The sequence below is a fragment of the Phragmites australis genome, chromosome 2, assembly GCF_958298935.1.
Source record: "Phragmites australis chromosome 2, lpPhrAust1.1, whole genome shotgun sequence".
Classification (NCBI taxonomy): Eukaryota; Viridiplantae; Streptophyta; class Magnoliopsida; order Poales; family Poaceae; genus Phragmites; species Phragmites australis.
Genome location: NC_084922.1, coordinates 44228483 through 44253887, shown reverse-complemented (window position 1 = coordinate 44253887; position 25405 = coordinate 44228483). Strand labels below are relative to the sequence as shown.

Genomic DNA, 25405 nt, shown 5'->3' with positions numbered 1-25405 from the left:
TAAAAACCCTAGCCGACGTGTCTCAGTGTATAGAATAGATGTTTCTTGTTCTGAGGACCCACACCGACCAATACCAGTTAGCTGGAGATTCTTTCTTAGACTAAGGTTCCACCATGCAACCAGTCTGCATCTTCACGACAAGGATCCTTACCACATAAAGAGATTCTCGTGACCAGCCTTCGTTGGTGGCGGGACATGTACTCATCAAACCAGTCTATTCTCATTAAATGTATTCCACTTAAGTGTTTTTCTTCACTAGCCATTGTAAAGAACAGTACAAATAATATTCTAATTAATCATTAATTCGATTATTTACTTGATTACGACTTCAACGATTAACTATAATACTATTCCGGTAGTCCCGACACGTGTTTTGTGCTCAAAATCGGAACGCATGCCTTTCCAACATTTAACATCACAACATAGCTTAATAAAGAGCGAATAATTAATATTAAATTAAAAGTTCTTAAACATACACCAAGTTATGACAATTTACAACAAAAGAGAGATATGAGGAGACTAAAACCTGCTCAACTCTTAACCAGCAAAAGAAACTAAGCAACAAAAAACTTAAAACTATAAAAAAAAAGGAGGATAGAGCCATATGCCCTTAGATTACATCACAAAAAGCACGATCTCAGAGTAGTTGCCTACTCAAGCCCGTCCTCACCCTCGGCAAACATAAAGTAGCCAAAGACCAGCTCCTCCTCATCGGTAGCACCTGAAAGAGCAGCGTGAGTATGAAGGTACTCGCAAGATTTAATCCATAATGGAGTGTAGACGAGGTTTGGCGAGGTGGCAGTCTAGACGACGACTTCGTTGTCAGCGCGGGGCAGAAATTAGGCGGGTGGAAGAGTTAGGCGGGTGGCATTGTCGTGGCTTGGCGACAGGGCCAGCGGATAGCGAGCCAGAGGGGTAAGAGAGAAAGAAAGGAGAGAGGAAAATATTTTGAAATTTTGTTTGGATTTGTTTTCCTTGAAATGATTCCTTGATTTCAAATTCGCTAAAATTTTGGGATTTTACAGCTCAAGAAGTCTCAACCTCTATAAGCCCTCGGCCCCCAGGAGTCCCCAAGAAGTTCTCAGGCTCGAGAAGTTCTCGACCCAAAGAAGTTCTTAAGCTATCCTCAACAGGGCAAGGAATCCCTGTCATAAACTAGGCATGTCACTCCTTGGAATAAAGGTGCTTACCGCTATGATGGTTGTTTTCTCGGACTCCATGGAAATAGACGCCTCTTCAAGCGTCTGTGGACTACCGCATTTCCAAGTGTCTAGGGGTGGGCACGCCTTCAAGCACCCAACCTTCGACGTGTGCGCCACCAAGCACCTGTGCAAGCTAGATGAACATCACCCGAAGTGCCGAATATGGGCTCCTCCACAGGGGCTTCGAGGTTTTGATACCCAAATTTTGGCTAAGTCTGGAGCCTCCCTGCGGGAGCTCCAGGGCTTCCATGCTCAATATTTGGCTAAGTCCTATGCACTTCCACGAGGGCTATGTGACTTAGGGTATGTTTGTTTGGGCTTCTACTTCTGGCTTTTTTGCTGCCAGAAGTCAGAAGCCCAAACAAATAGCTTATGGAGAAAACATAAGCCTGCTTTTGAGGAAATAAACTTGAAGCTAAGAAACTAATTGAGAGTAGTTTTTCTAAGAAGTGGTGTGCTGAGAAGTTAAAAATTTGTTGTAAAAGCCAACAACTAAAATCCAAAAATAGCTTTTCAGAAAAGCCAAAAGCAGAAATCCAAACAAACAGGCTCTTACACAGATAAAGTTTGGCTACATTATAAACCCCTCTGCAGAAGTTCATGGCATTCACTTAAGGACCTAACACAAGCTACCATGGCATGGACACAGGTTTTGGCGATGCCCCAACACTGGATCCCATGACGCCTAGCAACTCTATTGAATTGCTCCTCGTGTGGAACCGTGAAGGTGCGTGACCAAAACCTTCGTGCAAGGATCTACCGCACCTGGTCTGCACAATGAATTGCACCACAAGGGGGTTTCATTAGAAGCTGTCATATCCAGGCATCCATGCTGTGAGTCATTGTGGAACGGGATATGCCAATGCTACCGCACTTGGGGCATTTCGTGAACCATCACATCAGCCCGAAGACTGCATCCAAGGCCACCGGCTCCAGCCATGGCTTAGAAGCAACAAGAAAGGTAGCCACGCCATTCAACATAGTTTCTAGGCCGCATTCGAGCAACCGCACATGATGCCATCGTCCCCCGATGGAGACTTAGAAACAATTATTAACCCTCGAGTGCTCCATCTTAGCACTCGGGGACAGGGGGGCTAATGTTGGAGATACCTCTTAAGCTTATGCCTATTTGAGAACGCTCCTTCAAGTGTCCCAATGAACATACTCTTCCATGTGGCTATAAGAGGACACACTTCAAGGGGTGTCTAAGAGCGCACCCTTTTACAGGGGCAAAAGTGCCCTCTCAAGGGAACACCCTCTCAAGGGCTCACCCCTTCGAAGGGTGAAGTGCATCCTAAGGGTGCACCCCCTCAAGTAGCACACCCCTTGAGAGATGACAGTGCATCTCAAAGGGAACACCCCTTAAGGGTTCACCACCCAAAGAGCACCCCCTCAAGTGCTTACCCTCTTAAGGGGTGAAGGTGCATCCCTAAGAATGCACCACCTCAAGGGATCACCCCCCTCAAGTGAACACTCCTCAAAGGTAAAGAGGCACACCCCTTAAGGACTCACCCCATAAGGGGCGCACCCCTCAAAGGCTCACCCCTAAGGCACCACCCCTCAAGGGCTCATCCCCTTCAAGGGATGAAGGTTCATCCCTAAGGGTGCACACCCTAAGGGAGCACCCGAGCACCCCTTAAGGGTTCAGGGGCGCACCCTTCAAGGGCTCACCCTGCACCTCCTTAAGGTCGTACTCCCTCAAGGAGGGGGTGCACCCTTTTAGGGTGAACAACGCACCCCTCCAGGGTGCAATCTCTTAAGGGCATACCCTTTTTAGGGTTCGTGAGAGGAACCTAAGTACTAATGGGCATGAAGACCTCCTATTGGATCCATCGGGACATGGATCCACCAGCACATGAAGATCTCCTTTTATGACAATCGGGATGTGGGCTTGCCATAGCATGAAGACCTAATGATGGGCCCAATGATGCGTGAGCCCATTAAGCCGTGGGCCCACCGGTACCATCAAGACGTGGACCCTTAAAGATTGGGCTTGCACCTGTTAGTGTTGACAAAGTGAAACCTGCATATGCTGAGAAGACTGTAGATCTTGTAATAGATATTTATACCCCTGTTTAACCATTGGTCAACTCCTTTGATCCGCGGGCAAGATTGTCCTTTGTATATGGTCATGCCCATCTTATATTTACTAATTGGAGGCTCCTTTTGGTATCTCCACGTTAATTCTAAGAAAACCCTATAAATTCTAATAAAAAACCAAAATATCCAACCGTCGAATTAATTGATTGACTAATTGTAACCATAGATCAACAACCAGATGAAATAATATACAAAATTAAAAAATAAATCATAGAGTCCAGCCCCAAGACTACTTCTTGCCTTGCCTTTTCTGCCTTTTTTGTTGTAGATATTATTTGTCCAACAAGATTACGTTAGCAAACTCCAACCTAGTTACGTTAGCAATCAACACACTTTTCCAAATCAATTATAATCAAACATTACAAAATTAAAACAACAGAACGTAAACATATTACGGATTATCACACAAAAATAATATCAAAGAATTTATAATGTATTTTAAAAAATAATATGAGATACGGTGACGACATTAAAAATAATAATAATTTCAAAAAATCAAGAAACAAATAAAAATCAATTTGCATAACACATAAAATGAAAATTATAAATTAGATCTATTCATAAATAATAAACATGATTCCAATATTATAAACAAAAATTACATTTATATTTTAATTCTAATATTTAAATATAAATAGTTGATATATCTTAGTATACAATTATTATTAACATAAATATCTACAATACAGTCGTAAGCTAAATTTTTAGCCTGTGCAGTCGTACAGGTTGATACGCTAGTGACTTATACACTAGTGACTTATAAATACTATGTAACCCTCTCACTAGGGTAACTCATTCTCAGATAATACAATGCACATTCAAAAGGGGTGAACCCCGTAGCGCTCTCCCCTCACGGAGATTCACGGGGCTCACCGTCTGAACGTAGGATGCCTCTTGGCCCTGAACCAATATAAATCAATTGTCTTACAACAAATCTCAGGTGCAAGGCCTGTAAAATGGCCTAACGGCCCCCACTGGTGTTCATGTGGCTTCGTGACGCGTCTCAACCATAATCTCTGTCACATGAACACTTCTACTCATATTTATTTACAACAGAATATATAATATACGTAGAATAAGTAACATAATATGGCTTATCTTTCACGTCTACCCTCGGACCCTCCAGCAAGGAAAAGCGAGAGTTGGGTTGGGTCAGGCATCTTCTCTCCCTTTGGAGACTTGGGGAAAAAGACGAACAGTTCGAACACAGCTCCGTGACCTTCTAACCTGCACAGCTTCAGGACCACGGATCATCCGCTTCATATTAGATTTCCTAATCATGCAAGCCAGATCACGCCTGGCCGCGATGCGAATGTGCCGCCAATCAAAGAACAGACTACCTTCCGTCTCCCCGATCCTCCAGGTCAGGTCGTTGTCTTCACTAGCTCCGGCGATCGATCTCTTGGCCTGTAAGGATATGTTAGGAGCCCTGCAAAGCTGTGTGTGATCTGCAACAGCTCCACTTGGTGCCTCCTCTGACCTTTTGTTTGAAAGCTAGAATTCAACTACTTCTGATTGGACACAATATCTGGGCGTTAGGTGAGGTAAGTCGAGCAAACCTCTCGCCCTGGTGAAAATAGCCAGCATGTGTAATAGTCAGTTCAACATCAATACTGGAAAGTAAGGCGTGGTATATGTTTACGACGCATGTGTTTTTTTCCCCTTGAGTAAACCACACTTCACATGACTTAACTTAGCGTAAAATAGGTTGGGTATTTCCTTTTTCTCTTGAAAGCAAAAGCTAGCTAAATTACTATGTTTTCGTGCATTGAAGTCAATAAGAAATTAATGAATCATCCTTTCCATAGTACAACTATATACTTCTATTGCAGAATAATGTTCGACATTCTGCGCGTTAATCAAGCCATGAAAAGGCTAAGATCAGGTGGTCAAGATGACATTCAAACAGAAGAGTGATTGACTTTAGCCACGCTTCGGAGTTACAGTAGCCTTCCAAGGCATGGACCCCGCCGGCAGTGTTGCCTTGCGGCGACCTCGTGCTCAATAACCAACCCTGCACCAAATAAAGCTCACTTAACTCAGCTCGACCTATTGAAACAAGGCATCGCCAAAAGTTCCAGAAGTATACAGGCTAATCTCCACTAACCCAACATCTGGTATATATATATAGACACATCCAGGGTATCACAGCCATCTCAACCACATCGATCGATCGATAGCCATTAGCCAAGGAGAGCTCGTCGGCCTAAATGTTGTACGAACTTCGAGAGCTCGAGAAAGGCTACAATGGCTACCTCCTACCTTCTGCCTTGCTCTGACCTCGTCGCTGTGCTCGTGCTTTTCTCCATCGACGTGGCGGAGGGCGCCATCAGGGAGTACCAGTTCGATGTACGTGGCCGCGACAAGGCGGCCTCGAGTTTTGTTTCTTTCAGTACAAGCATGATCAAGCCTGCAATTAATAGGGCAATCAATGCGACAATGCAGGTGCAAATGACGAACGTGACGCGGCTGTGCAGCAGCAGCAAGGGCAGGACAGTTCCCAGCGCCGACGGTCTTCGCAAGGGAGGGCGACCTCGTCGTTGTCCGGGTCGTCAACCACGTCCCCTACAACATGAGCATCCACTGGTACACGCACGCATGCCGCCTTGCACGTCTGGGCTAGCTTGTGGTACGAGGACACCAACTGTGCCCGACTGACTGATCACATTGATATGTGCTGTGCAGGCACGGCATCCGGCAACTGCGGAGCGGGTGGGTGGACGGGCCGGCGTACATCACGCAGTGCCCGATCCAGAGCGGGCAGAGCTACGTGTACAAGGTCACCATCACCGGACAGCGCGGCACGCTGTGGTGGCACGCGCACATCTCCTGGCTCCGCGCCACCGTCTACGGCCCCATCGTCATCCTCCCCAAGCCCGGCATCCCCTACCCGTTCCCCGCGCCCTACAAGGAAGTCCCCCTCATGTTTGGTACGTACCCGCGCGATACGTGCAGGGTACGTAACAGCGTGTATCGGTGTCGAATTTGTGCGTCGGAATAACCGCATTTGCTGGGTGGACTGGTACGTGAGTGGTGGACGGCGGACACGGAGGCGGTGCTCAGCCAGGCGCTCCAGACGGGCGGAGGCCCCAATGTCTCCGACGCTTTCACGATCAACGGACTGCCAGGGCCGCTTTACAACTCCTCTGAAAAACGTCGTTGCATGTTTGAGATGCATTCGCGCATGCCCACCTCTGTGCAATTATACCAAGGCCTGGGAGCGTAGTTCAGTGAATTGACTGCATGCATTCGTTTGTCATGTAAATGCAGACCGGGAAGACGTGTATGCTCCGGATCGTCAACGCTGCGCTCAAGGACGAGCTCTTCTTCTCCATCGCCGGCCACCCGCTCACCGTCGTCGACGTCGACGCGGTCTACGTCAAGCCGTTCACCGTCGAGACCATCGCCATCACCCCGGGCCAGATCACCAACGTGCTCCTCACCACCAAGCCATCCTACCCCGGCGCGACCTACTACATGCTGGCCGCGCCCTACTCCATGGCGGCGTCCGGGACCTACGACAACACCACCGTCGCCGGCATCCTCGAGTACGAGGACCCCAGATCCCCCTCCCCCGCGGCGTTCAACAAGAACCTTCCGGCGTTCAAGCCCACCCTGCCGCAGATCAACGACACAAGCTTCGTCGCGAACTACACGGCCAAGCTCCGCAGCCTCGCCACCGCGCAGTACCCGGCCGACGTGCCGCAGGAGGTGGACAGGCGATTCTTCTTCACGATTGGGCTCGGTACGCACCCGTGCGCCGTGAACGGGACGTGCCAGGGGCCCAACGGCTGCCAGTTCGCGGCTTCTGTGAACAACGTCTCATTCGTACTCCCCACGACGGCGCTGCTGCAGTCGCACTTCACCAGCAAGTCCAAGGGGGTGTACTCGTCCAACTTCCCGGTCAAGCCGCTGATGCCGTTCAACTACACGGGGACGCCGCCGAACAACACGAACGTGGCCAACGGGACCAAGCTGGTCGTGCTGCCGTACGGCGCCTCCGTGGAGCTGGTGACGCAGGGCACGAGCATCCTCGGCGCCGAGAGCCACCCGCTGCACCTGCACGGCTTCAACTTCTTCGTGGTCGGGCAAGGGTTCGGCAACTTCGACCAGGCAAAGGACCCGGCCAAGTACAACCTCGTCGACCCCGTCGAGCGGAACACCGTCGGCGTGCCGGCCGCCGGGTGGGTGGCCATCCGATTCCGTGCTGACAATCCAGGTAAGAATTTAAAATCATCGAGACATAACATACCAGAAGCAGAGCAACCATCTGAATAAGCAATTATGACCTGGTCGGGGTTGACCCAAGCTTCGTGGAGAATCTTAACTGCTTGTGTTGCACGTGTGCAGGGTACAGTTCATGCATTGCCACTTGGAAGTTCACGTCAGCTGGGACCTGAAAATGGCATGGTTGGTGCTGGACGGAGACCGCCCCAACGAGAAGCTCCTGCCTCCGCCGTCTGATCTCCCTTAATGTTAGAGGATGTGCGGAACTGAAGATCGTCATCGACGGCCGTGATTGATTGACATCGACTATTCGAACAGAGATTGCGTGTTCTCCAATTTGCATAGGATATTTTGCTGCTTTTTGCTTGCGTTGCGGTTGGTGTTATGCAATGCTTTCATTAGTGGTGTGTTTTTTTTTTTCGAAGTCGGGCGTTTGATTAGCTGTTGTGAGAGACGTGAGCAGGTTTCTTGATCAGAGGCAGTGTTTTTTTTTTTGGTGAATATTGTTCGAACTGGATAATGCGTCCAGGTGTGCCTCCCAAATAATATATATACGTACCAGCGTTGGATTTTTTTTGAAAGAATGTTTTTTGCTTTGGACGATTTATATGTTGTACTATGCTACCTCTTAACGTGTATTAGATAACATTTGGATCTCCGTTCAAATGTCGTCGCACTGCAAGATGCGTTCGCAGTTCGTCCCACTCCCACATTTAGACTCAGTTCCCGCTTGTTCCATATCCAATCTATTGTCATACTCATCGCATTTTTAGATAGTTTTTTTCTACTTTCTCATCCAACACATCTCAAAATAAAGAGCGGAAGCAAAAACTCAGAGTCTAGAAAAAATATGCTCACTGAACAATCCGGTGTGAAGAAAATTATTCTCACCGGATAATTCGATGCCCTATGAAAGGACACACCGGAGCATTTATGTCTGACGGTAAAATTTGAATGTCACACCGGATGGTTCGGAGATGGGCTTAGAGAACACCAGAGCATTTAACAGAGATGCAAGTTTTTGGAGCAAGAGCTGATCTACTCATCGGATGGTCCAATGTTAAGAAGTTTGAACACACGATCATTTAACAAAGATGTTGCAAAATAGCCCGACTGGTGCTGTACACACCGAACAATAAGGTGATGGGCGTAACTAAACATCGGAGCATCACCGGAGCATTTTTCAGAAGGACTCCGGAGCTAAAGGGAGAGTACACACCGGATGGTCCGGTGCTTATACTGGTGTGAGCGCTGGACCATCCGGTGTTCACATTTTTGTTGCAACAGTCCTTCTCAATTGGGATTTAATTTGGCCTAACTTGTGATGAAGTTATATGTAAGGGTGAATGAGATTTCCACTATCAAGAATGTGGTTTTGGTAGAGTATCTAGGATACAAGCTTCTCTCTGTATCTCAGTTGTTGGATAAAAAACTTAGAAATGTGTTTCGAACGAAATGCTTTTTGAGTTCTCGATTCTTCTGGCGTTTTGATTTGCAAGATATCTCGAGTTGGGAGAGTTTTTGGAGCCGATTTTTCTGAGTTTTCTGGTTCTTCTTGGTGTTTACTTGCCCAACCTTCTTTTAAGCTTTGGATATAGCATAGGAGATTATGGCATATGAGCTTTGATTTGCTTACTTGTTTGAGTGCCCTAGGTTTGATCCGAGGATTGCTCAAGCTCAAGTTTGAGAAAAACTTTGTTTGTGCTCCTTATCGGCATAGCAAGATGGTTGCTGCGTCTCACCCACCAGTTAATCTGGTGATGACTGAACGATCGGGAGAACTTCTCCATATGAATACTGTTGGTCCTTCCTGGGATCGTTTGACAGGTGGAAAGTGGTATGTACTTATCATTATTGATGATTACACTTGCTACTCTTGGGTCTTCTTTCTTGTGAGAAAGGATGAAGTGTTCTCACACTTTTAGAGCTTAGCTTTGAGATTGTTTAAAGAACTTCCTGGTGCATTGAAAGCAATTCACGGTGATAATGGCACCGAATTCAAGAACTATCTTTTTGATGCTTTTCTGTCTTGAGCATGGCATTGAGCATCAATTTTCTGCCCTACACATTTCTTAGCAGAATGACGTAGTTGAAAGGAAGAACATGACTTTAGTTGAGATGGCTAGTACGATGCTCGATGAGCATATGACTCCTAGAAAGCTTTGGGCTGAGGCCATTAGCACAGCGTGCTACATCTCGAATCGGATTTTCTTACGCTCAATCTTGAATTTGACTTCTTATGAGTTGCACTTTTGGAGGAAGTTAAAGGTTTCACATTTGAGAGTTTTTGATTGTCGGTGTTTTATCCTAAAGCGTGGCAATATTGACAAGTTCTAGTCACGTTCTTCCGATAGTATCTTCTTGGGGTATTCTCTTCATAGTCATGCTTTCTGGGTTTATAATTTTGATACTAACACCATCATGAAATCCTATGGTGTGACTTTTGATGAAACAACCTCATGTGCTAGTTTTGCCTTCGAGTGTGCAGGTGATCAGGAGATAAGTGAGAGCATCTTTGTAGATAATGACCTTCCAGCTCTCGGTGATGACGAGGATGATAAGCTACTTCCCTCAACTACACCTGCTCCAGAGCTGGCACCTACTTCTTCTACTCCAGTAGAGGGTCCTGCAACCTCTACTTCCACTTCAGCTGCTCTCGAGCCTACACCAGCTGTGTTTAAGGGGGAGGTTCTCTCAAGGCGTGAGGCTGCTCAACACATTTAGCGGTGACACCCCCCATACATTCAGTGCTTCCTTTGAGCCATCAACTTGGAGAGTTGCTTCTTTCGGTGACTGTCCTTTTGTTTTGTTCTTCGTTCAAGTTTCAAGCTTTTTTCTCAAAAACACATGGAATGGTCTTGAATAGAGCCTATGATTAATATTCCATCCGTGGAGTCATGTTACCTTGAAACTTCCTTTCTCGCTTTATCTCTCTAAAGTTTATGCTTCCGTTCGTAAGTTTTTGAGGAGTGTTGGGTGAATAAGTAGTATACCATCTATTTCACAAGAAATTTGTAAGATGTCTATTCAACCCCCTCTAGTCGTCGTTCTCATGGTCAGAATAAGGCAAAACCCTAGTAGGTCTAAGGTTACTAAAAATTCCATCAAATCTTGCAAATATAGCATCCAAAGACTCTCTAGGTCCTTGCACACATTTGATATTCTTGATTAGATGTGCTCTGATGTTTAGTCTTGATTTTGTTAGTTCCTTCGTAAAAGACACTAAGAGTGGATCAAATCTCCCTAGCTGTACAAAGGTGCTAAACCCTATCAAACTCATTCCGACTCAGGTTGGTGAACAATACATTTCTAGTCTTGTTATTGGCTTCATATTGTTAAATTTGGTCCTGAGAAGTACGAGCTGTAATGATCTCATAGTTAGAGTTTACAATCTCTCATATAACACTTCTTTGGATTAAGAGATAAGCCTACATGCGCACCTTCCAATAAGCACAGTCACGACTCTCAAAGATTGGAATCATCCCATGTCTCTCCATTATTGCCTACGGATCACAAAGCCGATTAATGTCAACTAGTGATCTAACATGACTCTCATACCAATTCTAGGATCGACAACGACGACTAGAGAGGGGTGAATATGCGCCTCACCAATTTCTTGGATGACTTTTTTCTATTTTCTCACCTAACGCACCTCAAAACAAAGAGCGGAAGCAAAAACTTAAAAGAAATATGTTGCACCAAAAGATCCTCTAAGAAAGCATGGTTCTCATGGATGGAATTGAACACTATGTTCCATTGAAAACCAATCCATGTGTCATCACACACAAAAGTTTGCAATTTAAGAAAGAAACAATTAAATCTAAGGAGATAATCATCGGGTGAAGAAACTCTTCAAGTTGATGATTTAGAGACAACAGAATTCAAGATCAATTCTGAATATGAATTTTATGCCTCTAGCAACAAGAAGAATCACTTCAACATGGTGAAAAAAAATTCAGCTCTCAAACCAAAATAAAAATCACAATGAAAACTGAGAAACTTGCTACCAAGCAAGGGAGCAAACAAAGGGAAACTAGAAGGAAATGAACACAAGCACAAGAGAAAACGCAAACTTTATTTCTTGCAGAGAAACACCCTATTTTCAACGGATTCCAATGTATTTTTGCATATAAAAGCTTTCACCTAATGCATAGACTAAGCACACATCTCTCCCTCTCTTAAACCCTAGCACACAACTATAAAAAGGATGGCTCAAATGGCTCAATCAGCTCTCCCCCTCTATTTATACCCTAGGTTCATTGACCCTTGAGTTTCCTAGATTATTTCCAAAATACCCCTATATTTCCATACACTTCTACCTACCACTAAGAGTATTTTTATCTATCTTTTTCATCGTTCATCGAACGACCGTGCCGCCTTCATGACTTAGCTGCGTCTGGACGCAAGCTTCATGATGATAGCACATGCACTCCTCCTCCCCATGGTTTTGAGGCCAAATCGCGAAACCTCCTTGCACGTTTCTCAAAGCGTGACTCACCACCACTTGCTTACACCTTAAGCAAGCGATTCGATGTCGACGCATGTACTCTGTCTTATGATCTTGACCACCGACAAGTCTCTTCCGCTCTCGATCCCTCGGGCCGCCTTGTCACTTGCACCGGTATCCCTTTTGTTTGACTTTGTCAACACACCGTCTTCATCCACCTTTCCATACTTTGCTTGCTCTCCATGTGTACAACTAGGATCACCTTTGACTCTGCCTGGCCTCTTTGATCGTCTGACACCAAGCACGCCACTTAACCCCGTTCACGCCGTCGACCATCAAGTTGCATCCATCACCTGCACACCATAAGTCAAGCAAACACGTATCTCCAACTCCATCTCAAGTTAGTTAAAAATCAGAATTTTTAGTTTAAAGCACATCCCAGAAAAATTGTGAACAACAGATGATCCGATGTACACTCCTTCGGAGCACCGGACCATCCGACACTTGTAATTCTGACTCCATTGAAAACTTCCTAGAAAATTCTTCAGCGAAGCATCCGGTGCACACTCCTCCATTGTTGGACCATCCGGTGAGAATAACTGCACCAGTCACCCCATTTTAAAACCTCTCTGAAACAATTGCTCCGATGAACTCTCTGATGAGCATATCTTCAACCGCGAGATCATGCGGCGTGTACATCTTCACCAGACAAGCTTTGCAACCTCTATGGAAAAATTAGTCCCGCGTGTACTGCTGGCCATCGCCAGACCATCTGGTGTTGCAATGGATTTTCTCTTCTGAGTCAAACCCTCCTGCGTGAAATCTTCCTGAGCGCAGGACCATCCAGCGTGTACAAAATTTCCAACACCAGATCAGCCGGTGAGTGCAAATTTTCCTGTTTCAGAGACAAAAGCATCAACTCTATTTTCTCTGTAACTATAGTTAGTCATGATCATAATTACAATACATAAACATGTTCATACAATCCTAAAAATTATTAAACCAAATCAACAAATTTATAAATCACTCATCACGTATAAATCAAAACACATTTCTAACTTAGTTTCTCACATTTTCCATGCATTTGGACACAAAACATGACAAATAATTCAATATTTGCATGGTCGAATATGTTCAAAACTGCATCAACTTAGGCTACACCAGTGATACATTATGGTTCCAAAAGGACTGGAAATTAATTACTATCTTGTCAGTAACCACTCATGTTCATTTATATTCCCTCCATTTCAAAATAATTATCACTTTTGTCGGTACTATTCAAAATTTCCCAAGAACAAATTTTAAAATACCTAGATGTGTAAAATGAAAATGGTATTCTCAGATGTACCATCAAAAGAATTCGCATATGTATTTTTTTAACGAAGTTACAATCTAGGTTTTAATAGTAAAGCCAACAATGCCATATTTGGAAGTGCTAAAATATCCGGGAGCAACTTTCGTTTCACACCCTTACAGGGACATGCTAGCACCTAAATTGCAACTATAGGCTTTTCATCTCATGACCCCACTTCTTTGTTTGTGTGAAACAAGAAAAAATGTAATCTTTTGGTTTTGTGTTACTGAATGTAGAAAATGTGTTATAATTTATTTACATGTAATACTAATAGGTCATTACACTTTTAAAAAAAGTTTTCTTTAGAAGTTATTTATCTTTAATTCAATATTTATTTTAAATAGAAATTGTATATACAGCTCACTAATCATAATAAAAAAACTCATTGTGAAAAAAAAAAAAATAAGCACTGGACCAATTCCAGCTTCATTGGTTACTGATCGGAAATCTCATTGGGTTTTTCTTCAAAATGTTGATCTCTCATGAAAACTAAGATGGAAGCTGTATATTTTATTATATATTATTATAAAAATGAAATAGCGATCTAAAACCAACCTATTATTTGGTTCTTGGCCCGAGGTGATAAATTTGGCTATCTCAGGTACTGGCACATTTCCCCCCCTCCCCCTTATAAATTGTTAGCATATCGTATTACCATTGTCTAGAATAATCTAAGTTACTTTTAACACATATACTAAATATCAGTTCAGATACCTCGCAAAAAAGAGAGAGAGAGATAGATCAATTCAGATAGCTCTCTTGTACATATAGCATTTTTTTTTAAAGAGAGAGATGAAACTCAGTGTGAGCTGTTGATGTCCTTTTACATGTTACTGTTCTTCCGCGTTCCTTCTTTTGCAGTCAATAAAGTATGAGAAGGGAAGTGTTGCATCTTTCAATCGGGTTGGGTCAAGCATCCTTCTCCCCGTTGGGAATTGTACAAGGAAAGAACACACGCTATGACACCAACCATGCAGGTAGCACCTACTGGGGGATGGGTGTCTTGGGATCCATGGCAAGTGATCATGCATCAATTAATAAACATATATACTCCTACAACTCGATCCAAGATTCACTGTCCTGCAGGTGAAAACCTTCGTCGAGAATCACGAGCGATTTCTGAACTTGGAGAAATGGGAATGTAGGAAGCTACCAGCTACGTGCTATGTTGGTGACAGCGACGAACAAATTTAATTTCAATTGATGTAACCGGAAATTTCTCCCTTTCAAGAAATTGGTGGCCGTGGCCCGCGTGCATCATGCATATCTGTGATGTTTTGATTAAGCTGCACAACCTAATTGGGAATGTAACATTTGCACATAGTATCTAGAAGACCTTTTCAAAATATAGGTAAACATTTCTTTCGATCGGCGCCAGACGCCGGATGATGAATTCATGATTTGCCGGTTTAAATGTCAACGATATGGAGTAAATTTACTCCAGTTAAGAAACTATATTGCATTTGCTTTAAAGCATTATTTGTAGATTTCGACACTTCATCTCTCTGATTTTGTTGAGGTTCCAAAACCAGCAAGTAGGAGTTCAGGGATCAATGAACCATCATCATTTAATTGTCAAAAATGTCAAATTAGTGTACGACACAAGATCTTTCGAGGAACATGTGTACGGGACAAGCTCTTTCGGGGAACAATTGCTGGGCAAGATTTTCACTGATGATTAGGAGTTCACTAAACACCAATCCATAGATCCTTCCCTTTAGCCCTACCAAGACAAAGGTTTTTACTCTTCTGCAGAGTTTTGCCTTTTCAGTTTCGGTAAAGCCTTTTGCATCAGAAAAAAAAGGTACGTGATTACGCATGCGAATTGAACTAGCGGCAAGTGCATGGTCAAAAGAGATCGTTGCCGCATACTTTGGCCACACTCCAAAGCTAGAGCACTCCAGCTAGCTCAAGCAGGCTAGCTACTGCCCTTGATCGTTCATCTACCGAATCACCAAACTAAAAGTGCCGCCCAAGCTGCGCGTCCGTCGACCATGTCAAAACCACAAACAAATGGCGGTGGTAGTTGCCATACACTTGCTTGCCATCTCCTATATATGGAGAGAAGTCTAGAGCATGTTCCAACACAGACATTCGATCTTCACCTGGCAACCTTCTCCTCTAAAGCTCGAGAGCTACTACTCCAGATAGCTGCTCAGAGCATAGAAACCATGGCCATGGCTATCTCCTCTTTTCTTCCATGCTCTCTCCTCATGGCAGCCCTAATGCTCCTCTCCTTCACCATCCAAGCGCAAGGCATAACGAGGCACTACGACTTCAATGTACGTCCTTGAATCATCCACGTCCGCTGTACACGTGTATCAAGCTACTAAAATGCATGCATGCATGCCCGTCTTGATTTCTCATGTTGGTACGTCTCTTGATTAATCCGCAGGTGACAATGGCGAACGTGACTCGGCTATGCGCCAGCAAGAGCATCCCGACGGTGAACGGGCAGTGCCCCGGCCCCGAGCTCGTCGCGAGGGAAGGTGATCGCGTCGTCGTCCGTGTGACCAACCACGTCCAGCACAACATCTCGTTGCACTGGTAAGTAGTACGTCCGTGGAAGTCAACCAACTTTTTTTTACAAGTCACACTATGCCGCGCCGTGACCGCTCTGAACATGCTCGCCGATCGATCGTTGTCGTCAGGCACGGCATCCGGCAGCTGCGGACCGGGTGGGCCGACGGGCCGGCGTACATCACGCAGTGCCCGATTCAGACGGGGCAGAGCTACGTCTACAACTTCACCGTCGTCGGGCAGCGCGGCACGCTGTGGTGGCACGCGCACATCTCCTGGCTCCGCGCCACCGTCTACGGCGCCATCGTCATCCTCCCCAAGCTCGGCGTCCCCTACCCGTTCCCCGTGCCGCACAAGGAAGTCCCCGTCATCTTCGGTGAGTGTCGCGCGGCCGATGTGAACGGCTGAGCGCGAAGAGAAAATGATCGTGTTGTTGGTTAGCAATAGCATGCAGTGGCAATGTGGTCACGAAATTCGGTTCCTTTTCGGTGTTAGGTGAGTGGTGGATGGCGGACACGGAGGTGGTGATCAGCCAGGCGCTTCAGACCGGTGGAGGGCCGAATGTCTCTGACGCTTACACGATCAACGGCCTCCCAGGGCCGCTCTACAACTGCTCTGCCAAAGGTACGTCCCTGGGTTAACACATGCATGCTCCTTATGTTTCGAAACATAAGTCGACATGGTTTTGACTTGCCACGATCTTTAGACTAAACTTTGACAGCTAACTTCTTTATTCGAAATAATAAAATCATGATCATAATTCATAACAAAGCAATTTGAAACATGACTATTTTTTTCCCCCAAAGTGTACATGCATATTGGTACACTTGCCGTGTGTTTAGTTCGTTGGATATGGCCACCCGGAAGATGATCGTCCTTTTTTCCCGGTGTTTGGTTCACTCTATCAGTGGATGGGTTGGCCACTATGCACGAATATTCGGCCTGAAAAAAGGCCGGACCAAGCGATCCCTTCTCGTACATTCACGCTCGTCGTGCGTTCGTATTTTTATTTAACTCTAGATTTTATCTAGAAGTAAAAAATAGTTTAAATAATCTAAATATTTTTATGAGCAAACTAGAGCTCACTAACAATCCATTTTAATTAGTTTGATCCAAAAATCATGAGCTAATATTTAATTAAAATTCTCTAAAGAAGCATACTTTTATAAATTTTAGTAATTTTTAATGCCTCAAATAAATTCTAAAAATCAGTAAAAATTCATTAATATTCTTCTCATTTGATGTATTAATTTATAAAAATATTTCTAATCATAGATTATTTGGTGAAAGTGTGAGTTCATTTGTAATGCTTTATTTATATACATTTATAAAAAAATTTCTAACCAACTCAGCTCATCCAATCCATCCAACCAAACAGAAAATTAGCTCATCCTATCCACTCTAATCCCATGAACCAAACAGAAAACTGATTCATCCTATCCATCCAACCAAACAAAAAATTGGATCATCCCATCCCTAAAAACAGAGATGATTCCATCCCATCCCACCTTGCTCTCCAACCAAACACACCCTTGTTGATCAAACTTTACAAAGTTTGAATCTTCAAATAAGCTCGTGCCTTAAAAAAGAAACGGAAGGAGTAGTTGATGTTTATGGTTAAAATTTACAAAGTTTGAATCTTCAAATATGTGCGCACTACAGAAAGAAAAAAGCGTGCCTTTTCATCTATAAAGAAAAAAAAATGGATGAGGGGTTACCACGCAAGAGTCTTAGTGCTAACAGAAAGGAAAAGTTGATGTTTATGGACAATATGTTTTCTTTTTCCATGCAAGTTTAGTTTTTCAAAGGTGCTCTTTTTTCACGAAGGTTGGTTGATCAAAATCACCAAAGGTGAGAAGATTCGGAGTTTCTTTCTCGAAACGGGATCTTTCATTAGTTGTTGGAAATGGAATTAACGAAGACGTCACTGTCATGGGATCCAAGCTGTACTTGAACCTAACACATTTGGTGTACTAGAGCTACCTTGCTGGGTCCGGTCGGTGTCACGTACTAATAAAAAAATCTTAGTTACGCCTCGAGATAGGTGTTCTATTCATCCAGGTCAGCATCGAAGTTTTGTAAAACGTGCTAATCACCGTGCGTGGTCCGCATGCATGACACGCAGACACGTACAAGCTGAAGGTGAAGCCCGGGAAAACGTACCTCCTGCGCCTCATCAACGCGGCACTCAACGGCGAGCTCTTCTTCTCCATCGCTAACCACTCGCTCACCGTCGTCGAGGTCGACGCTGTCTACGTCAAGCCCTTCACCGTCGACACCCTGGTCATCACCCCGGGCCAAACCACCAACGTGCTCCTCACCGCCAAGCCGTTCTACCCCGGCGTCAACTACTACATGTCCGCCGCGCCCTACAGCACCACCAGACCCGGCACCTTCGACAACACCACCGTCGCCGGCATCCTCGAGTACCAGTACCCTGACTCCCCATCCACGGCTAGCTTCAACAAGGCCTTGCCGCTCCTCAAACCGTCCCTGCCTCAGCTCAACGACACCGATTTCGTCGGCAACTTCACGGCCAAGCTCCGCAGCCTCGCGACAACGAAGTACCCGGCGGCCGTGCCGCAGACGGTGGACAAGCGGTTCTTCTTCACGGTCGGGCTTGGCACACACCCGTGCCCCGCGAACACGACGTGCCAGGGGCCCACAAACACGACGCAGTTCGCGGCGTCCGTGAACAACATCTCCTTCGTGCTCCCCACCAAGGCGCTGCTGCACTCGCACTTCACCGGCCTGTCCAGCGGCGTCTACTCGTCGGACTTCCCCGTCGCGCCCCTGACGCCGTTCAACTACACGGGGACGCCGCCGAACAACACGAACGTGGTCAACGGGACCAAGCTGGTCGTGGTTCCGTACGGCGCCTCCGTGGAGCTGGTGATGCAGGGCACGAGCATCCTCGGCGTCGAGAGCCACCCTCTGCACCTGCACGGCTTCAACTTCTTCGTGGTCGGGCAAGGGTACGGCAACTACGACCCCGTGAACGACCCGGCCAAGTTCAACCTCGTCGACCCCGTCGAGCGGAACACCGTCGGCGTGCCGGCCGGCGGCTGGGTGGCCATCCGCTTCCTAGCTGACAATCCCGGTAAGATCTTAAATTAACGCTTGCACAGGAATGCCAAAAAAAAAAAAAAACTCTGCCCTTACACATGTGCTCTATGAATGCTCAGGTGTATGGTTCATGCATTGCCACTTAGAGGTGCACACAACATGGGGCCTCAGAATGGCATGGTTGGTGCTCGATGGCAGCCTCCCGCACCAGAAGCTGCTCCCGCCGCCGTCCGATCTTCCCAAATGTTAATTGGACTGGATCACAGATGTTGGATTCTTTTCCCTGTTTATTTTATTGATTGCCAATTGCAATTATTTTTCTATGTTCATTTTAGTCCTTTTCTAGCTGACCTGGACTTTTTGTAATTTGTTTCTTCAATTTGTTTGCCACTTTGTAATGACAGTGTTTTGATACCATTGAATTAATAAACAATTGCGTGTGAATTTCAGCAAGTCCCAAAATATTTAACAAGTATATTCATTTGAACAAGATTATTTATTCAAAAAATCAGTATGTATCGTTTCCTTTTTTCAAAACGAACCGACAAGTGAACTGTTTATTATATTAAAAGAGAGAGAAAATGTTTAATGGGCACAAGTAAAAAAAAAATGGCCGTAACCGTTACATGAGATTTACTCTCGCCCTATTAGACGCCCTAAACACCTTGCTCCAGCAAAAGACCATGGATTCGCCTCGTCCTTGATCTTTTGGATAATCAAGTAGGAGGGCTGTTCTTTTCTACCAAATGTTCTTGTGTTTCCTTCATTCCAAATCTCCTAACATGCGAGTACGATGAGTGAGCGCAATCCTTTTGGGGGAGTGTTCTTGCTGTTTGCTGTTGGTCATGGCTGTCCACCAGTGGTGAATCGAAGTGCTATGCGCCCAGGACTGTGGTTGCAGGGCCGCTTGTGAGCATGTGTCGCTTCTTGTGTGATAAACTCTTGCAACGGTGTTCCCTGCAGAGAAAAAAACTATTGCAAAGGTGCTAATGACAAAATGTGAGGTTCTAAATCGCGGTTCGCGGGCTATCACGGTGAGCAGGCACGAAACGTGGCCCAAGTTGTACGGGCCTCCTCATCCTGTGCACGGTATGGCCCAAGTGCTTCCATAGTCCTAGCTAGAATCGTTCCCGTTCGTGTCAACGGAAAGCTGCGAGCATCCTGAGTGTTGCAAACAGACACCTCTTCATTAAGTATGTGATCAATTAGTGGTCTAAATATTATTAGCAATTAACAAAGCTAATAGCCTTCAGTTATCAAACAAAGGCATCCATTCATCACAACGGTTCCTGAACGGGTATATCTGTTCAGGACCTCTATATATGTAAACATTGTTCATGAATAATATATGAATTCATTCTCTCGATATACTATCTCTCCACAATCATCTCAAACACATTATCACACACTTTATTTCATCACTGAGCAAACAAGAGAAGAAAAATAGAGGCCGGTCGGCCTCAACAAGTACCAACAGAGAGGCACGAAGGCCTCTCCCAGCGGTGAGCACTCATGGCAAATCCGTTTTGCCCAATCCATAGCATACCTGCATCTTCGTACATCGTCATTGTTGTCCTCCCATGTTGTCCTCGCCGTTGTCGACCACGCCGCGGTGCTGCTCGTAGTGGTGCTGGCCGCCACAACAGTCCTCCACGGGTCGCAACACATGCGGCACCCTCCCCGGGCGTCTGGCCACCGCCTTCTCCACCACCGGCTGGGCTGCCCTTGCCACACTTCTCCTTTGGAGTTCGGCCACCGACAGCTCCGACCACTGATGTGGGATCCTTCACGACGGCAGCTACCACCACTAAGCCAGTCGGCTCTAGCCAACCGCCCACACTGGCAGCGCATAGTGGCGCTGCCCCTTTGTTCAACGATGCAACAACGGTGGTGTCCTCTTCGGAGGAGGAGGATCCAAAGGAGCATATTTGGTTGCACTTCCCTGAGTACACCATGCTGCCTCTCTCCATTCCAGTGCCAGCCACTGGATCCTTCACTCAGATGGCAGATCTGGCTCCAGAATCTTCCAATGTGACAATCGCCTGTCGCAATTGGATCTTCCGGGTCTGTTGCGATAGGAATTTTCCTGGAGCAATGGCGAACTACGGTCCCACCTCTTCTTACCGTGCCATCGACCACAACATGTCGGTCGGTTCTTCCTCCGTCGCGTCGGCCATCATCGACTCCAGCTTTGAGGTCAAGGAGGCTCTCTCTGATAAGTCTTCAACCTCCACCTCCATGGACACCGCACCATCCACCTTAGCCGGAGGCACAATGACATCGTGATGTGGTTCTTTGATCTTGACCGCCAGATCCACAACGCCTTCCCCTACTACGCCCGTTCGCCGCACCCTTCACCGATTCACCACAACGGTGACCAACCGTCGTCCGGGCCTCCGCCCGGGGTCGTGGGCCCCTATGGCCTCCGGCTTTGACTCCAAAGGCGCCTAAGCGCGCCGAGCACGTGCGCATGCTTGGCGAAGGACCTTCATGTGCACGTGTGATGGGAAGAGGGCAGCGCACCCCCTCGCGGGCATCCTCACTGGCACGATCCATGGTGGTGCAGATGCCCAGACACGGCAAAAAAGATGACGTCCGACCCAGTGGCTCGCCGGCTCAGTCACTTCCATCTCCAACGGTGCGGCCTCCATCCCGCTGGCTCGGCTTTGATGGTTGGCTGTGGCTCAGCACCTGGTGCACGGCGTGACTCCATCCCGGCAGCACGCCCTCCTTCCAGGCTCAGCTCTGGTTTCTCCCGCGATGCAGCCTCTCCTCATCGGCGACGTGATGGCGCTCACAAGGCTTGGCCCGGCGTGCCCTCTTATCCTGGCTCGGCTCCGGCATTGCAGCCCGGTGCGTCCACCTTCATCTCCAGCGCGACGCCGCCCCTCCATCAACCTCAGACTAGCGATGGCAGCCCAAAGGCAAGGCGGCGACAATAGCCCAAACAGAGGCGGCGGCAAGGCCATAGTGCGGTTAAGGTTTCTAACCCTAATCGCCCAGCTTCTTTGCCCTTTTACAGGGCGTGGGTGAAGGGTGCCCGGCCGAGTTTTTGGGCCAGAAAGGCCTAACAGGATGGAGCCCAGATTGTCTTTGGCCCACAGGTCGAGATCACCTCTTGGAATGGCTATTTTACATAAAACCCCCAGGTTTTCTTTAGAATAATAGCCCAATCCAATATTTATTGTTTAAAGTACTATTAAATTATGTTTTAGCCCTTATCTTTAACAACAATTATATTCAGTACTGTTTTATGTTGTAAATATATGTTCTAGACCCTGTTTTATCTAAAAATTTGTTATGTCCCATGTGTTTGTCTTTGTGCATTCCCTGTGACATATCATCATGTTTACAACTTTGTTTTTGCAATTGAAATTTTATTTTTTGCAAAAATACATATTAATACAAATTAAGTGATTACCTCTTCCACTTGATATAACACAATGTTCCAAACATTTGCACATTGGCCATACACTAGGTAATACTTGAATACTACTACGGGATTTACACTATGTCTAACACATAGTGACTATCTTTATAGTGCATGCCTAATGTCAAATTTGGAACAAAGGTCTACACCTTTTTCAGATGATTACCTTAATTCATACCTCATATTGGTCATGCACAAGTAGTACCTTAATACTAATGTAGAATCTACACTGTATTTAGCACATAGTGACTATCCTCAATGTGCGTACCCAATTTGAGTATGAATGAAAGAAGGTCTACACAAAATTTTGGTGATTACCTTCAAAGTGTTAACACAATTTTGCATAACACAAGGTAGTGGAATTCAAAGCATCTACTGCATAGTTACAGATTATGCCCTCACTACTGAAAGGTGTACACCATTTAGGTGACTACTTTCAATGTGTTAATAACATAATTTGAGGTCTATACTATGTAATTTAAGTCTCAACTTGACTTTTAAAAAAAAATTGCATTATTACAACATTAGCATGATTCTTTGATTTATGCAAAGTGTAAATTCATTTAATCATTGGTCAATTTGTAAGATAAAATATCCAACATCGAGTTCGAAAGACTCGAGTTAGATGGCAAAAACTATCTAACATGGGCAATGGATATGAAGATAAATCTATCGTCACGTGGACTCATAACAGCGATTAATCCTCCTCAAGAGGGAGATCCACCACTTCAAGATCAAATCAAGTATGGGGCTTTATACTTCATAAGTCACCATTTACATCCATATTTAAAATTTAAATACTTGATGGATGAAAATCCACATGATCTATGGAACTCGCTCAAAGAGCGATATGAACAACAAAAGGCAATAATACTGCCTGAAGCACAACGCGAGTGGTCCAACATTCACCTCCAGGACTTTAAGTCCATTGGAGAATACAACCATGTTGTTCAAAAGATCTGCTATAGGTTGCTATTTTGTGAAAAAGCTCTGACAGATGTTAGAAAATTTAAAAAACTTTGTCTACAATGCTTCCTGCTCATGGGGTATTGCAACAACAATACCGTGCTAGGAACTACCAGCATTATTCTGAATTAATTCACACTTTACTTTAGGCTGAAAAGCACGATGAACTTCTTTTGAAGAATCATCACCAACGCCCTACAGCCACTACCCCTTTACCTGAAGTTAACTCTAATATTCAGAATACCAAGAAATTTGACAGCAACAAATGCCACCCAACGAACTTCAAAGGCACGAAGAACTACAACAAGAAGCAGAAATTTCATAGAAAAGACAAGGGAAAGGGCATTTTCAAGAACAACAAAGACAAATCTGATGTTTGTCGTAAATGCGGTTGCTGCAGCCACACAACTAAGAAATGTCGCACCCTAAAACACTTGGTTGATCTCTACCTTAAGTCCATCAGACAAAGCCGACCAACTCAAGGTGAAAGATATGAAGTTCATTTCAATCTTCAACCTGACACCATCAAGATGGCAAGTTGTTTCCAAAGCGTTCATCCAGAACCGAACAACGACATCACTCTGCAGCAATAGGAGGACCTTGAGAGCAAGGACAATATGCTCGTGAAATTTGCTTCCAACGACTTATTTGGAAACCTCAATTAGGCTCCCAATTAATTAGATACTGTTATATCCATGTCCTACATAGTGTTGTAATAGGTTTTGCTCATTTTAGACTATATTGTATAATGTATCAGCACATTGATACTCAATAAAGTTGTATGTATTCTATATATCTATGAAGAATTTCATATTAAATTCTCCATTTATATACATATATATATATAGATGTCTACGGGGGACAATCCGATGGAAGAGAAAATGTGCTTAGTGGACAGCTATACCACTAACTCTATACTTAGAGAAATTAAATATTTTCAAACTCTTAAAAAGAGTAAATGAAATATTTTGACAATCGCAAGACGCGATTGTTGGCTTTGGTCACACCATAATCACTCTCCCTGTTGGTACTCAAATTACAATCGACGATGCACTATTGTATCCCGATTCAACATGTACCCTACTAAGTTATAGAGATATTCGTCAAAATGATTTCCATATCGAAACCCATGATGACAACAAAGAGGAATATCTCCTCATTACAAAAAATAACGGATATGCTAAATAAATACTAGAAAAAATTCTCTCTTTATTTTCAAGATTGTACTATGCATACATCAAACACGTACCACATGTTGCTTATCAAAGATATCCAAATGGGCGGCCCGGCCCGGCATAGCACGGGCCCAGTCAGGCATGGCCCGTTTTGGGCACGGCCCATTACAACCTGTTAGCTAAATGGGTTGTGGCGTGTCGGCCCACGTGTCGTTGCTGCAGCCCAGGCACGGTCCGTTTAAGATCAAGCCGTGCTGTGCCGACCCGCGACACGATAGGCCCATTAATATTTTTTTGCCTGTCGGCCCATTAACACGTGAAAATCAGAAAAAAAAACATCAAAAAACTGTCGAATGTTGGGATCAAACTCACGATCTCATACATGGGAAACAACCACTCTACCACCCTGTTAAGCATCTCTTTATGTATTAGGGATAAACAAATTATATAAGACCTTAGAAAAATATAAAAACTTAAATGGGTCGTGTCGTGCCAGCTCGGCCCGTTTACTCTCGTGCCGTGCCAGCTCGGCCCGTTTACTCTCGTGCCGTGCCGTGCCTGGGCCAGGCCATTTTTCTCGTGCCGCGGGCTGGCCCGGCCCAGTTGGCCATCTTTATTGCTTATAAGGTAATTTTTTAGAATGTTGACACATTCCAAATATGGCATGATCGCCTTGGTCATCCGGTGTCAGGATGATGTGAAAAAAATATTAGCAATTCAATTGTTCATGACATAAATAATATCAAATTCTCACAATCTTCGAATTTTGTGTGCACTGCATGTGCTACATGGAAAATAATTTTAAGACCTTCTTATCTTAAAATTCGAGCTGAACCACTCAAATTCTTTGAATGCACTCAAGATGATATATATGGTCCTATCCAACCATTAACTGAACCGTTCAGGTACTTTATGGTT

General features: G+C 45.1%; 1 protein-coding gene and 1 pseudogene across 1 annotated transcript; both read left to right on the top strand.

Annotated features, from left to right (window-relative positions):
* Positions 1-5471: 5471 nt before the first annotated feature.
* On the top strand, positions 5472-8059 carry LOC133910159 (laccase-12-like; annotated as a pseudogene).
* Positions 8060-15348: 7289 nt separating this feature from the next.
* Positions 15349-19369, top strand: LOC133909131 (laccase-4). The gene is made up of 6 exons (XM_062351425.1): positions 15349-15612; positions 15726-15877; positions 15982-16226; positions 16346-16474; positions 17976-18950; positions 19036-19369. The coding sequence occupies exons 1-6, from the start codon at positions 15388-15390 to the stop codon at positions 19164-19166; spliced, it is 1857 nt and encodes a 618-aa protein (XP_062207409.1). The 5' UTR covers positions 15349-15387; the 3' UTR covers positions 19167-19369.
* The last annotated feature ends 6036 nt before the right edge of the window (positions 19370-25405 follow it).

Coding starts and splice junctions, on each gene's coding strand:
- LOC133909131 (XM_062351425.1), top strand. CDS start 15,388: ATGGAGAGAAGTCTAGAGCATGTTCCAACACAGACATTCGATCTTCAC. Junction 16,227..16,345: donor GGAAGTCCCCGTCATCTTCG/GTGAGTGTCGCG, acceptor TTTCGGTGTTAG/GTGAGTGGTGGATGGCGGAC. Junction 18,951..19,035: donor CTTCCTAGCTGACAATCCCG/GTAAGATCTTAA, acceptor ATGAATGCTCAG/GTGTATGGTTCATGCATTGC.